General features: G+C 46.6%; 1 protein-coding gene across 1 annotated transcript in view; it reads right to left on the bottom strand.

The window, feature by feature from the left end:
* Nucleotides 1-9551: 9551 nt before the first annotated feature.
* PITPNB (phosphatidylinositol transfer protein beta) overlaps nt 9552-13446 on the bottom strand; it is a 61865-nt gene continuing 57970 nt past the window's right edge. Inside the window, exons 11-12 of the mRNA XM_060120916.1 lie at nt 12713-12798; nt 9552-11526 (exon numbers count right to left, since the gene is read on the bottom strand). Of these exons, the coding sequence (XP_059976899.1) occupies nt 12751-12798 (48 nt within the window). The 3' untranslated portion in view covers nt 9552-11526; nt 12713-12750. The remainder of the gene's footprint in view (nt 11527-12712; nt 12799-13446) is intronic.

The raw sequence follows: 13446 nt of genomic DNA, 5'->3' as shown, positions 1-13446 counted from the left end.
TGTTCAAGGTGGAGCCCATAGGAACCAATGCAGGGATGTGGGGTGGGAGAGGTGCACTTGACCCAGTCGGCGGGGACGTGGGGGGCTGGGAGGGGGGAGATGGGGGGGGTGTGGAGGCACATCTGCTCAGCTGTGCCCCGGGCTCCCTCCACTGCAGCCTGTCACTGGGCTTTGCTTTATCCACTTGAACAAGCATGCTGACAGCCACCAAGCCCAGTGGGTTCAAGCCAGCAGGCGTGACCCCTGTTAAGGTGATCCCTGGGCTCCCTTTTACCTTCGCAGACTCTACTCCTCTTGTGCACTCCCTCTTACCAACGGGATTATCGTGAACAGGGTTTGGGACTAGGACCCTGGGTCAACCTCAGTGTTTTCACAGACACGTAAAACCCATACAAATAATCCTTTATGTTGCACCCACTTTAAAGCCATAACCAGCGAAGAGTCTTTCCATCTTTATTGAAAAGACAAGGAAACTACATTAGGAAGCAGCAGGATCTGCTGCCTGAGGCAACTCAGTTAAGCTGGGGGTTGCACGCCGGTGATGGGGAGACCGCCATGACCTGGCTGAGCCCTGTCCAGGCTGAGGGGTGAAGGATTGTGATGCTGGGATCCTGCCAGGGCCAGACACTGGCTCCTACTCCTTCCCCTCAGCTTAGCATGTTTTCTGGGCTCCCTGATCCCCACTGCTCAGCCTGGAGACCTCACACTTGAGTCCGTCTTCGTGCACAGCTGTGATTATTTGAGGAGCTGCAGACTTTAAACATTTGAAAGCACTAAGGGATGCTAGGCTTTGATAATCAGGTACAAGGCATATGGCCTCTTGTTCTCTCTTGCCTGCAGAAGCTCCCATGACGATTAAGGAAGAAAACAATTCTGTCTTAGGACGTTCACGGTTCCAGTCCATTCCATTTTAGAATTTCTTAGATCTAATTGCTTATTTGTTCCATCTTGGAACGTTCAAGGTTTTCACTCCCTTAAAAAAATATCCTAGATCCAATTCCTGCTCTACTAGAATTTCCTTGATCTAATTTCTAATCGAGTCCACCCTAGAACTTTGGAAAAGTACGTGGGAAACAGGTCTGGGTCACTTTCCCCGGCATGGATATTTGCTTGTATCCAGTTATTTCTTCCGTCGGTCTGTTCTGAGTGTCGACTGTGGGCCAGACACAGAGCTGGGAACTGAAGGCAAAAGCGAACTGGGCTGATCCCTTCCCTTGAGGATCTCACAGTGAGGGAATCAAACACTCTACCAAAGAAAGTGATGAGGGTATCGTGTGCTACATTCATGCAAAGTGAGAGAACACGGGCCCTGAGGGTACCTGTGGTTCCAAGCTTCTCAGAATCACCCATGGGAACTGATCAAAACTAGATCCCTAGGCCTGAGCCCTCAGAGGTTCTCATTCTGGGGTCTGGGGTAGGGCCCAAGTAGGGTGACCAACCGTCCTGGTTTGCCCAGATCTGGTGGGGTTTTCCAGGACACAGGACTCTCAGTGCTAAAACTAGGATAGTACTGAGCAAACTGGGACAGTTTCTCTCCCTCAATCCAGGCGTGTGCATTTTTAACATCCTCTGGTAATTCAAATGTAGGTGGTTCCCAGGGACCTGGGCGGGTACAGAGAGGAGGCCCTGAGTCCCAGTCTTCCCCAGGGTAGATGGGGAAACATGGCTGGGCTGGGAAGTCCAGGGTGAGTTTGCAAGGGCAAGGTGGCTGGTGGGGGTGCGTAATCTCGGCAGATCAGGCAGTCAAGACTCCCGGGAGTGGAAACACAATTGAGACTTAAGCCCCCGAATCTGCTGACCTAGATCTCTTTCAGAGCATCCCATCCCCCGGCGTGGCGGGCCAGTGTGGGCAGAAATAAAAGTAAAAACGGATTGATTAACCCAACTGGGTGGAGATGTCCAAGCTTGTTGATACCACTGGGCCAAACTTCCCAGCAGCCCCCAGCTGGGCACAGCTGAGCTACGGCTTCCGTGAGCGGCAGGATATTTGGAATCAAGGCTCAACCTTGAAGAAGTATTAATGAAAATGTCACAGGCACTAAAGTCAAAGCAGATGTGAAGCCGGCTACATGGGCAGACATAGCTGATAAGAAACAGCCCAGGAGAGAACAAAATCTCTTGAGATTAGGTCACGGGCAGACCAGAAAAAAAAAAAAAATGACATCAGGGGTCCCCCATGAAAACTCAGAGGAACACTGTCGCTCCTGTGGACAAGCCAACATTTTTTGTGCTGCTGCGTTATATACTGACATCCCGACGGGGCAGCATTTGGAGGCTTCCACATCAGCAAATAAATATTACGTCTCCATCTTCAGCTAAGCAGAGCTGTGGTGCATTCCTATTACTTCATGTGGATTAACCATCTGGAAGTTGAATCAAGCCACAGAGTAAAGAATGGGATCCAATTTTGCATTCACCAAAATAAGCCGTACTAGTCTCAATTTATGGCAGATGGTTATGCAGTCTCAGCGGGCCAAAAAATCTCTCTGCAAAAGAATAAAGTTTATGCCAATTACTGTAATAGGAACCAGCACAACAACTGTGTGGGTTGACTAAGATCGCAGATATCGCTGTACAGCTCATAAACCGCAGGGGGCCGCGGGAACGATGGGGACCCAGTTAATTCATTAAGATAACGCGAGAGAAATGAGGAGCAGAGTTAGTCATAAAACAGAAATATTTCCTCGCAAATGATGGGAGGGGAGCGAGGTGGGGTGGCTGTTACTGGGATGTGGCCTCGGTTGGGCTGCAGGCAGGGTCAGGGGAATGGTTAACAGGTAATGATGGAGAGAGACTGCCTGCTGCTCGGTGGGAAAGGCGTGGGAGGAGAGGGGTTAAATTTGGGGCTTCTCGGCTCCATTCATTCAAAACAGATCTGTGGAGTGTGGATGACTCCGAGGCAGGCCCTGAGCCTACGCTGGCGAGTGCCGCTAGTGCTCCTGGTACCCGCCTTTATGGCGCTCCCGGCTTGGCTGAGATGGCAGCACCCAGTAGGGATGCTGGCCTATTCGGGAGGTCAGGGGAGGCATCTTGGAGGATGGGGCCCCTGGGCTGAGGTTGAAGGATGAACAGGGGAGGGAAGGGGGCTCCAGGCCTAGAGGGCACCGTGGGCTTTGGTCTCAGAACCTGGAATGAGGCACATGTGGCTGAAGCCTGGAGGTGAGGGTGAGGATGGAGAGGGTTCCGGGCCAACACACAGCGAGGAGGTTGGTCTCTGTCCTGGAAGCAAAGATGGAATGACCTGACCCACCTGCTTTGGGAGAGAGGCCTTGACTGCAGGAAGTACAGCCTCTTTTTAGCCGAGGACAGCTTCTTGACCTATGGGAAGTATGAGAACTTCCTGTTCCCCAGGATGGTGTCAGGGTGAACCTGTGAGCTGGAGCAGAGGAGGCCTGGGTGGAGAAGGGATTTGCTCCGTCCTTGATGAGTCACCCCACCTGAGGAAAGCACTTCCAGGCCCTCCTGGCCAGCACCTCCTCGGGCTGGAGAGAGAGAGGCAGTTAGTTAGTTTGGGGCACATCAGGCTACAAAACAAGTCTGTTTCCTATACAATCTGGGTTCAGTTTATTTATTTGTTTCTAAGTGAAAGCTGTTCGCTTCAAGAATCTTGACATTTGGGGCTAAAAATAAGGTGACCAATGGTCTTAATTTGCCCAGGACTGTCTTGGTTGTAGCACCCAAAGTTCCATCCTGGGCGAACCAGGATGGCTGGTCACCCTAGCTGATTAGTAGAGCAACCCAGGGGCGAATCCAGTGCTGGAGAGATTTTCACACACTACTTACACATTTGTGTCTCCTGGCCACGTTCCATGTTGGTATTGTTACCCCAACCTTCACTGGCAGGACAGTGAGGCTCAGAGGGGCCAAGACTTATTTGCTGGCCCATTGCTCAGTAAGTGGACGTGGCAGGCTTGGAATGCAGGCGGTGGATGGCAAAGCCCCCATGTCCAGCGGGGCCTCTCCGGGAGAGTCAGCGGCAGTGACCATTAGTAAACCCCATGGCAGTGGTCATGGTTGCCGACCTCCACATTCTCTCGTGGGTTGACAAGGAAGGGATGGAGCTCTTTGCAAGCAACAGTAATCCCACTGTTCCTCTCCTGGCTAGAGGACTCTTCCGTACTCACTCTCAGGCCTGAGCAAACGCAGGGGCTGCATCTCAGCCTGGTGGCCCAGAGCCAGAGCTGGGTCAGGCTGTCCCCAGTCTCCGATGGAGCCTCCCCACCCCATGGGTGGCAAGCAGGATGGAGAGGGCCAACTAGGGGAGTGAATTCCAGGGCAAATGAGAGAAGCCCCTGCCTAAGGCCTGGCACTAGCATATGTGGGGAGCTTGCCAGCCAGAATGCAGGCACTGACCTCAGTCACACAAGTGGAAAATCTGAGGCTGTTGGGTTGGGAGGTGCCAGGAGGAATCGTGAAATCCCCCCCGACGGCTTTCTGGCACGCACCTAGGAAGAGGAGTGAGCTCATGGGCCACCAGATGCTGAACTGAAAATTCTTATCCCCAGTGATACAAGGCACGACTGGGCATTCACATATGGGGAAGTGCTCTCAAGGTCTCGTGCGTTACAAAAATAGTTTCAAGGAAGAGTCTCTTGTAAAGTGAAATACTGAGGACAATTCTTGGAGGAAAAAACTACCCACAAGCCCGCAAAGCTAACAAAACAACCCTGGTGGCTCCCCTCCAGGTAGTCACAGGCCTCGAGATTTCCTGCAGCTGAAGAGTGATTGCAGTTCTTCTGATTTCTCACCTCAATGGAACAGACGTTGTGTTTCTACATACATCAGAATCATCACTAAACCTTTCCCCCCAAGGAGTTTGAGGGAACTTACCTAGCAGTCGTGGACACAGGAGAACCACAAACCCTCAAATTTCACAGCACCGTCACAGAATTCAAGTATGAGGGGTGGCAAGGGGGACTGGGTGGGTGGGGGTGGAGTGATGCCAGGAAGCCTGCCTAAAGAGGTTGCCTCAGTTGCACATAAAATGCAACATGGGAGTTTCCTGACGCGAAGACTGAGGGGGAAATTCAACACTGTTGAGGAAGTTTTCTTGGCTCTGAGCTCTGGGAAGAATCGGTCATGGAATTTTGCTCCTAAGTGGTGGTTAAGAACACAGAGTGTCCTCAGTAGAATTTTTATCGTGATGGCTGCTCCTTATGTTGGCCTTAGTATATGCCACAGGCATGGAAACTTGCAGCTGTCAGACACAGGGAGACGGGACGATGGGCAGTGGTTGTGCGTGACTCCGGAAAGGTCCCTGGATTATATCCCTGGCTCCCCTGCTTTCTGTAATAATACCTAGCAAAACTACACTTACCTGGGTCTCAGTTTCCTCATCTGTAAAAAGGGGTGATAACAGCATCTACTTCATAGCGTGGTAGTGAAGATTAAAGGCGGCCATTTACATGTTGTGCTTATTAGAACAATGCCTGACATACACTACTAAGTGTTGGCTGCTTTGGCCGGAAAGAATCTAAAGTAGAGCTCGGAAAACTAGGGCCCTGGGGCTAAATCCAGCCCACCACCTGTTTGTGTAAATGAAGTCTTATTGGAACACAACCCCACCCATTCACTTACACAACATCTGAGGCTGCTTTTAAGCTGCAAAGGCAGAGTTGAGTAGCTGCAACAGGAACTGTATGGCCCACAAAGCCCCAAATATTTACTATATGGCCCTTTATAGAAAAAGTTTGCCACCCTCTGATCTAAATGAACGAATGGCTGTTCTGGGCTTGGTCCTAAGCCTCCCTCCAGACTTACTTGAGAGAAGTCTCAGCCTACACAGTGTCTCTCTGGGAACATTTCTGGAGTGACGGCTACGGAACACCCTGGATGGGAAGCACTCACAGCACCTCTTGGCAAGCTGAGTCGTTTCAGGCCTTCCAGGGCCATGGGAAAGTCGAGGCGGCTCTGAGAGAACATGCCATCAGTATTCCAGGCTGCAGGGAGCCGGCGTGCAACGGGATGCCCAGAGGCGAGGCTTTTGTTTAGCACATACATTAATAAACACCGTAAGCCACTCCTCCGTTCCACTTCATGAAGCTCCCTCAGTCTGGAGTGCAAGGCAATTCTGCTATCGGCTGATTAGCAGGTGGTGTCAGAATATATAAGGGATCAACGAGGCGGAGACGTGTCACAGTGCTTTACTGCTTCTCAGAAATCCAAGGAGTAAACAGATCCGACCCAAAGTTGAGTGTCACTGACTCAGGGAAACTCCGGGCTGCTTTTCTAGGCAAAGGCCTAACCTTACCATGCCCAGTCAGGAGCCACGGAGCCAAGCTCAGGTTAACGCGTTGGCAGTGGTATCTAAGGAGGCAGATTTTAATTGTGGAAAATGTATAGGGCATCTGTGAGCTTTCCCATGAGAATAGCATTTTAGTTTAACAGCCACAGATGGTATTTTCTGGACAACAGACATACAGCGATATAAAATATGCCAATCGAGAAGAGTTTAGCTAACCAGCATTATCTTCATTGTATTTTATACATCAACAGCTTTTGTTAGCACACCACAGCTCTACCCTTCAACTTCCGGTTGGGTATTGGCTGGGAATCAGATGGCAAACAGCAGCAACTGTCTTCCTCAGCTTAGAGCTTTTCTAGGGACAGCATCCATGCCGGGGCAGCGGAAATCTGCTCAGTCCCTTTCACCCATCCAACGGCCATGAGGTGGATGAACGTCACTGGTCCACTTTACAGACAGCAGAGTGAGGCTCTCGCTGGTCACTGGCCTTGACTGCACTGGTCTCTTGGGCCTCACGGAGCCATGCAGGTGTTCAAGCAGGGGTGTAGCACCATCAGCGGCGTTCCAGAAAGTCACCTCTGGCAGAGACTGATTAAGGCTTTCCATGCTCTAGACCAGGTCTTGGCAGCTACGGCCTCACCAGCCAAATCTGGCCCACTGCCTGTTTGTGTAAATAAAGTTTTATCGGAACAGACACACTTACTTTACATATTGTCTACAGCCGTTTTTGCATTGCAAGGGCAGAGTTGAAAAGCTGTGACAGACCATGTGGTCTGTAAAGCCTAACATATTTACTGTGTTTGCAGACCCCTGCCCTAGATGAGAGGAGAACCCATCGGAGCATGGCTTGGACCAGGATATTCAAGAGGAGCAGGATTTCACAAGCGTTTGGGGGCCCTTTTAAGACTCGGTGACCAGCTAGGATTTCTAGCTTGGGCAGCACAGCCAGTGACACAGTTAACTGATGGGAGAAAGAAGTACATTTAGGGGAAAGAGGAAAGACTTAAGAGTTTGGTCTTAGACTTCTTCAGTTTGAAGAGTCTACCAAAGCTCCTGTTAATGTCTGGAAAAGTGAGGAGGGAATGTGGACCTGGAGCTCCCTCGTCTGTTCTCTCAACGTACTTAGTAGTACCCCTGAGCTACCAGAACTGCTACCTCCTGCTGCAGCTGGCTGTCAGGATTTGATTCTCTGAGGGCAGAAATCTGATCTTACTGAATTTTTCATCATACTCCCCTCCACTCTAACCCCAGGACTCAAAGGGGGCCTTGCACAGCATAGGCAGGAATCTGTTGTGGACAAAAGGATCAGTTTCAGAGTCAAACTTTCCATCGGGAGAGGTGATTCTGGGGTACAACTGTGACTCCTGCCCATGAGGAGTTCCTGAGCTCACTTGGGAAGCAAAACATACAGATGTATTAACCAAGGCGGCAGTCTGTTAAGAGCCAAGGGAGGGGTGTAGACTGCTAGAGGTCACTCCAGGTTAAGAAAGGCTGCCCTGGGCTTTGAAGAATGGGCAGGAGTCTGATTACTTGGAGAGAAGGTCTTCTCGATGATCTTCCAGGAGCAGGAATTCTCTAAGCTCTCTCCCTGGCCTTTGAAAACGGGGCACACTGAACCCAAGCCATAGAAAGGCAACTGGTGGGCAACGGTATTTTTAAAGGCTCCCCCCATGATTCTAAGTGGAGGCAATGTTGAGAACCTCTGATTGACACATGCTGAATTTTTTTTGAACCAGTAGCCCTAGCATAACAGAACACTCAAAATTTTCTACTTTCCCTAATCCAATCTGGTTTAAGAACTGGTTTTGAAGGGATCGCTGTTGTTTAATATTTCCAAGTCAGAAGACATAACCCCAAGTGATGCTGGCAGGGTTCCTAGGAAGCACACCCTGTAGATGCTCCAGGGTCAGTAGGACGACCTTTAACCTATCCCCCAGCACCTTCCCTCCCTCCCTCCAATCACGTGCAGTCCCAAACTCTAAAGCTGACAGTGAGGGCAGCATTGAAAAAAATCAAATTTTGGACTCACTGAACTCTACCTCCTAACATTCAGTGGCTCTCAGTGGTATCAGGTGTGAGGGTCTAACAACAGTCAGAACATTCTCCTTCCAAATCGTCAGGAACAGGGAATTCTATGCCGACCTCTTGTCAACTCGACTGCTGAGGGGAAATGGACAAAACAACTGTTAATAAATGTCTCTTACTTCCTCAGAGACAAGATCTGAGCGGGAGGTGGGGCTGTGAAACCTTACAGCTTAGCGAGTTGAAAAGGGGAGAGAAAAGTGAGCTATTTAAAAGCCAGGTGTTAGGTCCACAGTGATTTTTAGATCAACCAGGAGGCAGTTTGGTAAATGGATAGAACAGGAGGGGAGAAATCACACTGAAGAGGACACAACACATGCTAGAGGATACAGTGCCTCAGCCGACCCTGAACACTACAGGGTACCAGGGCCCCAGTGACAGAAAAGGAGTCCAAGACTCGGCGAGGGGCGAGGAGGGGGGCTCCAAGGGTCCCCACTGCCAAGCTGCCTTTGGCCTGGACTTTTGCTTTCTCATCTGTACGATGTGGATGACATCTTAAGATCTCTCTCCACCAATTCTCTACTGTCAAACGACTACTTAATCAGACTGAGCTGTCATCTACCTCTTAACACGCCTGTCTCCCACCCTGGACTCTGCACTGCTGCTCACTCTGGCACCTCCAGGGGACCCGAGTACTGGGCGTGGAAGAGCTCAGCTCACACTGCTGAACACACGAATGACGGTCCACGTGAATGCAAACACCCTCTGAAATAAAACACTAAGAAAATCACTTCAGAAAGCAAACACAAGAACACCCTGGAAATAAAACATTTTATTAAATCTATCCAGATACCTGGCCACCTCTCTGAAGGTTGAACCGCTCTAGAATGTAAGTTGGCACCACAAGAAAATAGTTGTTACGTGTCCAAAACTGGAAGATTTGAAGTGACCAAGTCCTAAAAGAGGAGATGTAAAACATGGCCCCAAACCAAAAAGCCACGATCTTGAAATTAGCAGAATCTAACAGCAAAATGCTTACTGAGTACTTTAAAAAATACTGTGGATTTTCCTTATTTTTCCCCTTTAAGAATAGTTTTTAAAACCCCCTGAGACTAATATATAATCCTTCTTTACTGCTCAGATTTTAAGGACAAATTAAAAAAAATTTTTTTCCCAGAGTGGTAGTGCTGCAAATTAGAGAATTCTTGAAAAAACAGCAGAGAAGTCGTCCACAGTGTTCTAAACCAGACGTGGCATCAGGGAAACAACCACTCAGGCACACAAGTGGCATTTTGTGATCAAATTTATTTTTTGTTTAAATTTCATTTACTTTGTTTTACTGTAATTTACACAAGAGACTGCCAAGTAAACTAGATATTTTACATTCACCACACATTCCCTCAAATCTCCACAGTTGTTAGAAAAACATTGAAATCCATGCGCTGGGCTCTCATTTCCGTGTGCGTCTAAGCTCCCAATGATGCTACAGACGCCAGCGAGAGTTAAGTTCATTAAAAGGAGAAGGCTAGACTCTTTATTTCACAAAATTAGCAATAATCTTCCTGGCATCACTTTGCAGACAATGATTATGCTTTGACAAAACCTATCCTACAACGGTGCCCAGAGAGTAAACATCAGTCTTGATCCTGAGTACACAGAGGACATGTGCGACGTGGGGTCTGCAGCTGAGGATAAAGGGTATCACAGCGCAGGAGTGATCCTAAACATCCTTGTCTAAGTCACTGTGATCACTTCAGTGGGGACACAGGTCGTGGGAAAACAAGGAGCAGGGAGGGCAGGACTGTCAGCAAATCAGATTACTAATGTGATATGACCACGTAGGGGCTTGTGTGCTGTAGGAGGGACGGGAGGTTAAAGAAGATGGTTTGTGACTTGAAGGCTTCAACAATACCACTCTATTCAAGCTCCCAGGACTGACAGGAGAAAAACTGGATTTGGACAGAGAAAGATAATAAAAATCTTACCTAGCTATTGTTCCTTTCTTTAAAAAACAAGGAAAAAAGAAAGAAAAAAGGGGCAGCAGCTTCTAACCGTCATTTTCATGATGCTTTTTCAGGATACGTTCTAATGACATCCTACTTGAGAGCACATCCCAACGGGTGGAACTGCGCTGGCCCCTGGCAGGGCCTCCTAACCATGTGCAGACAAGCCTCATGCTGCCTCTGAACCTCTTCTTATCTCAAAGGCAGCATCTCCCCCTTAAAGTATATTTCAACATGAAAAGAGCAAAATGTCATCACTATCTATATTCTACCGTGTAAGCTGTGAGGAATCTAGATCCTTTGCATAGTTTCCAAGCTGTAATTTCAGAAAGCAGTCATTTCAGAAACAAGACTCCATGGAAGTGCTGTACGTCCAATTTTTCTAAACAGCCTACAATCCTATTAATTTCTTTATCAATTTCTTTCTTTGCCTAACAGAAGCCTGAAAATTGTATAGTGTTTGTTATAAATCACAGACTGTCATTTCCATTTTTGCTAGACTTGATGTAGAAAAATACTTGAAATTCAACATACAAAAATCCAATAAAAAATGGAATTTTTTTAAAAGGATCTTTTCCTTGGGGCAAACAAGTAAAAATTGGTCTGTAACTCTACTACTTACTAATAGATACTATCCAGTTTGGCTGTATGATAATGAAAATCCAGAAATAAATGATTATAAATACATTCAGAGTTACATTCCAAATTCCTTGGAATACCAAAAGATTTCTAATAAATTTTTCTGTGGGAGTCTGTTGATTATGGCACTAAAATTAAAATTTATAAGAGACTGATTTAAAAGAACAGAAAATTAATAAAAGGCTACATATATATATATTGGTCCACAACTTGCCATTTATGAAACATACCAGCTAGTATTACATTGCAGTCAATTTGTCCATTAATGGTATTACTCTGATAATTATTAAAATCTGTTCCAGGTATATATATTGAAAATATTTTCTTTTGCATTCTTGCTGAAGATAGGTACAGTACTTTGGAGAAATTGTACTAATCCCTTCAGTATGTATGTACATATATACACTAGTGTGTGTATTTTGATCTGCAGCTCTACATGCATTTTATATACAGCTACAGATAGACACACATATATACACACGTGGTTGGGACCTGTGCCTGTGGGCACATAACCACAAGCACACGTCTGGGAAACGTCAACACTGCGAGACATGGTCAGATTCTTCTTCACTCATCACTGGCTGCACTTGTTCCCCTTACTTGACCTTGATTACGTAACTGTAAGGAAAGCGAGACAGTGCAATGTGTTAAAATACAGAGAGACGCAAAAAATGTTAGACCGCAGCTTGTCACAAACATTCTCTTGGAAAAAAATCCTCAGTGTAACAAAACTTCTGGCAGACAATGCACCCCAACTACTGCATTTTTAACGTTTAATCTCTCGATTCTGGTCTTACTAAGGGCATAATATTTTGTTTCATCAGAGGGAAAATAAATTAGAAGCAGAAATAAATCATAGAAACTCAGAAGACCTTAGTGAAAGTAATAATAAATTTTTAAAAAAATTGTAAATGAACACTAAATTTTAAGAAAAGGGCTTTGGAGGAATCCTGGCAGAGTTCATCCATTCTTATTTGGTATTTTTCTTCAGGACTGAACATTTCGTTTCTCCGGTGTTCAATAATTAAAGAGCAGGTAGCATACGTCAGGGGGCAGCCAAGAAACAGTGGGGTAAGAAGTGTGTTCTGTCTTGTCATTTGTCTCAATAAACATCATAGCTCAATATTAACAAATGACGACAGTGTACTGCCGATTTTTGTTTTTCATCCTGGTTTCAATATGTGGGGTAGATTTTGAGGCTCTTTTTTTCCCCTCTAGGAAAATCTCTTATCTAGGCATGTAAATCTGTGTGAAAGAAATAAGACCATAGAAATATTTTACACTGTAAACAAAAAACAGTGCATTTACACATATTAAAGCTAAATATAAAGACTGAACAGTCAACATGAAGGAAGACTTCCTGATATTCAAAAATTGTCAACTAAAATGAATGATTGAGATTGGCCCTTATGGCATGGGATGAAGGATCTTTGACTTTAAATGCTTTTACATATTTCCTTACTAACCACAAATGGTCCTAGTGAGAAATAGGTCGATTAACTGGCTATGGATGAAAACTCAGCTGGTTTCTAGGACAGTGCTGCATGATGAGTAAGCGTACTTGGCAGCTGGATTCCAACCCATAACACTAAGAACTAACTTAGATTACTAAATTCAACCTCTTCCACAGATAAAATTCTTACAGAATAACTCAGATGTTCACTGTCGATGTCTGAAATATATACCTCTTACATTCTAAAAATTAAACCATACTTAATATGTTGTCTCCACTCAGCAAGTTAACTACCCATTACCAAAAAGGTATTGGTTTTTAAACATTCTTTTTACCCAGGTCTTCACTTACACAGTTTGATATTGTCTCTGACCCTACAGGGGACTCATCTAGACATCAGCAGCCGACGTGCCTCGGACGGAACCCTTCTTACGCATCTAAACGTAAAATAAAATCATGAGCTGCTGAAATCACAGACTCTAAATTGGGTTAGTAAGCAAGGGGAGAAAAAAGATCTAGAAGAGATTGTGAAGTGACCGCTGCCTATTTACAAGCATATCCACATTAAAAATGAAGTTCCAGGGCTTCCCTGGTGGCGCAGTGATTGAGAGTCCACCTGCCGATGCAGGGGACACGGGTTCGTGCCCCGGTCCGGGAAGATCCCACATGCCGCGGAGTGGCTAGGCCCGTGCCTGCGCGTCCGGAGCCTGTGCTCCGCAACGGGAGAGGCCACAACATTGAGAGGCCTGCGTACCGCAAAAAAAAAAAAAAAAAAAGTTCCGAGGCCCTTCTGTAGTTACCTTGATCTAAAGTAAATCTTGCAAAAGGCTTTTCTTACCACAGCACAAAAAATGTATCTATTCTCTAATCTAGGAAACAAAAGCCTGCAGACTGATGATGTGAAATTATCAAAGATAGCCAGGGTAAATGAACTGTTCACTAATACAGTGTGAGAAAATGCCCCGATGGTCTGGTTCACCTTTTCATAGTCCCTGGACCAGACAGGAAGCCATGAGGTGTGGCCACCTCTGGCTTCTGAGACCAGTGTCCCTCAAAGGAGTTCTTTACAGGAAGTTTATTAAAAA

This window comes from Lagenorhynchus albirostris, chromosome 14, assembly GCF_949774975.1.
Source record: "Lagenorhynchus albirostris chromosome 14, mLagAlb1.1, whole genome shotgun sequence".
NCBI classification, from domain to species: Eukaryota; Metazoa; Chordata; class Mammalia; order Artiodactyla; family Delphinidae; genus Lagenorhynchus; species Lagenorhynchus albirostris.
The sequence above is the reverse complement of the archived record's forward strand: the minus strand, read 5'-3'. Positions and strand labels throughout refer to the sequence as shown.